The sequence below is a fragment of the Vigna unguiculata genome, chromosome 3 (assembly GCF_004118075.2).
Source record: "Vigna unguiculata cultivar IT97K-499-35 chromosome 3, ASM411807v1, whole genome shotgun sequence".
NCBI lineage: Eukaryota > Viridiplantae > Streptophyta > Magnoliopsida > Fabales > Fabaceae > Vigna > Vigna unguiculata.
In genome coordinates this window covers 58,881,507-58,883,807 of record NC_040281.1, presented here as the reverse complement: position 1 = coordinate 58,883,807, position 2,301 = coordinate 58,881,507, and the positions used below count along the sequence as shown (strand labels likewise).

Genomic DNA, 2,301 nt, shown 5'->3' with positions numbered 1-2,301 from the left:
AACATTCTTTAAAATGAACTCATTTTAGAGTTTTGTTTTCCATCATAATATTAGTACATAATATTTATTAGTTTATTGATGATTCGTATCTGTTAACTGATTAATCATTTCTTTTATCAGATTCTCCTTCTATAGATCACGTCTTTTCTTTTACAAAATTTGATATGAAGAATCCAAAACCATTTTAATTCGAACTAACACATGTTGAAAAGAAATACACTGCGATATTAAATACTTTTGTTGAGCATGTTTCAAGGTTCAAAATGTAACCTTCAACTTCAACATTTATGTTTGCAGTACGCACTAAAAGTGCACTTATTCGTAATTTAATAAATACACCACGATGCTATTTAATTACACACACTAAATGCGTTTTAAATTATAACTTAAGATTGAAATCAGATTTGCGTGTCTACTATAATTTGAAACAAACAATAGCAACTTGTCTGATGAGAAAACTTATAAACTTGATATTACATGAAGAGAAAGAGAAGGAAAATGGGTCAAGTGGTAGAAGGTGTGTGAATGATAAAGGCCATAGACTGCATGTGACGCTTGTTGTCAAATGCTAAGCAACGTATATATGCATTTGGATATGCCTTTCTGCATTCATGGATTTCGTTCAGAACTTGAGAAGACTCACTGCAACCAAACATTGGAAGCTTCCACAATGTCCAATACCTCCCATCATAGTACCCTGGCATATGGCTGTTTTCCCTACGAATACACCCCAACTGTTTCCATGTTCCAATTACATCCATCTTTAGTTTTTCTAATCAACACTCATAAACCCAATTTTTTATTATCTAGAATTCACTTTGGATCTGCTACACTGAGTTAGACTTAAAATCTACTTTAAAGAAAAGACAGAAATTTATATTGTAATTATTAAGAAATAAAGTTTAAGACCAACTTAACTAAATTCTGCAAAACCAGTTTATAAGGTGAGATTTTAAGAATAATGTAATTTATGTTACTAACCTCGTCAAATTCAAGGCAAGGAATCCATCCCTTTTTGATCATGTAGTCAATCTCCTTTGCAATGGATTCATCTGAAAGAGGTGGCAGGTAGGACAGTGTTTCGAACTTCTTGTTGTTGATGGGATTCCATGTCTGAAACAAGTTCTTAAACATAATATATACACTCATCATGTTAGTTTAAACACATCAAAGATATGTATGTGGATAAGTGATTTGATGACTTCACCTTCATGCAGTAAGTCTTAGAAGAGTTGGAAGCAATCTTCCTTTTCCATGTTATAGATCCTGAAATTTGGCAGAGACTTGATGAGTTGGACTTCAAGCCAACAAAGCCAGCTCCAGCAACCTGAGCTGAAAAAGTTGCAGCAGACATTTTACTCAATTGAAGTTTTGATTTGAAAACAAAGGTTATTATGCAGTGTTTGTTTGATCTTGAATGAGGCTTCTGGTCAGAGAAAAGGAAGAAGAAAATAGGATTTAAAGATCCTGGAATAATGTGTGAAGTAGTATTTGCAAACGGTGGGCGCAAGAAAAAGGGAGAGTTTAATCAGGCTTCAACCTTTGGTTTCATCAACACTGCCAACACCATAATTTGTACCTTTGCACAGTTTTAGTTTATTAAAACTTCAGAAGTGGAGGTTGGGGCCCCCAATTTCTGATGCTGGCAAACTTTTACCATCAAGTTGAAATAAAATAAGGAAAGATTTTTTTTTTTACACTAAAAAAAATTAACTTTTATATTTGAAAGCAAGAAAGATTGAAGGGTAAAGTGGTTGATCTAAAGTGTGTGTAAAAATTTGTGGAATGTCAAATAATACTACCCATAAAATAAAGAAACGATTCCTTGACTCTCATATCAACCATGCAACGGATGGTGTGCCACGTACCAAACTTTGCCCTCTTTACTCTTTTTTGACCTTTTTTTTATTATTTGCTTAAATAATAAATGATTGAAAGTTAAAAGTAATTTTTTTTCATATTTGTTTCCACCATTTTCATTTTGTCATTCTTCATGCAATGGACAAGAAGTATGACAGAGTTACAACAGTTTTTGTGGTCTTTGGTTTATAAGAGCATATACAAAGAAAATATAGTTTTGAAAGAAGCCTTTACTTAATTTTATTAAAGGCTCTACGCAAAAACATAATGCATCAAATTACAATAAGGTGAATTACATTATAAGCCCTTATTTCATGTAAGTAATAAAATTATTTGAAACTTTAAAAACTAGAACAATATAATTAACGTTCAAAATATAAACTGCATATAGTATGATATTTTAGGACTGAGTCATTAGTTGTTCTCTTTATTCTGGTACAA

At 31.9% G+C, this 2,301-nt stretch overlaps 1 protein-coding gene across 2 annotated transcripts; it reads right to left on the bottom strand.

The window, feature by feature from the left end:
* Window positions 1-240: 240 nt before the first annotated feature.
* Window positions 241-1,566, bottom strand: LOC114176527 (ribulose bisphosphate carboxylase small chain clone 512-like). 2 transcript variants are annotated; one of them, XM_028061597.1, is made up of 3 exons: window positions 1,208-1,564; window positions 982-1,113; window positions 241-734 (listed from the first exon to the last, which is right to left on the bottom strand). In XM_028061597.1, the coding sequence occupies exons 1-3, from the start codon at window positions 1,352-1,354 to the stop codon at window positions 504-506; spliced, it is 510 nt and encodes a 169-aa protein (XP_027917398.1). In that variant the 5' UTR covers window positions 1,355-1,564; the 3' UTR covers window positions 241-503. The 2 variants fall into 2 exon arrangements, with proteins under 2 accessions (XP_027917398.1, XP_027917397.1); XM_028061596.1 differs by having other exon boundaries at window positions 285-734; window positions 982-1,125; window positions 1,208-1,566.
* Window positions 1,567-2,301: the final 735 nt, after the last annotated feature.

What these genes read in the sequence shown, in the direction of transcription:
- LOC114176527 (XM_028061596.1), bottom strand. Translation starts at nt 1,354, where the DNA reads ATGTCTGCTGCAACTTTTTCAGCTCAGGTTGCTGGAGCTGGCTTTGTT. An exon ending in CTAAGACTTACTGCATGAAG is followed by an intron (nt 1,126 to 1,207) that starts GTGAAGTCATCA and finishes ATTATGTTTAAG; the next exon opens with AACTTGTTTCAGACATGGAA. An exon ending in CTTGCCTTGAATTTGACGAG is followed by an intron (nt 735 to 981) that starts GTTAGTAACATA and finishes ACATGGAAACAG; the next exon opens with TTGGGGTGTATTCGTAGGGA.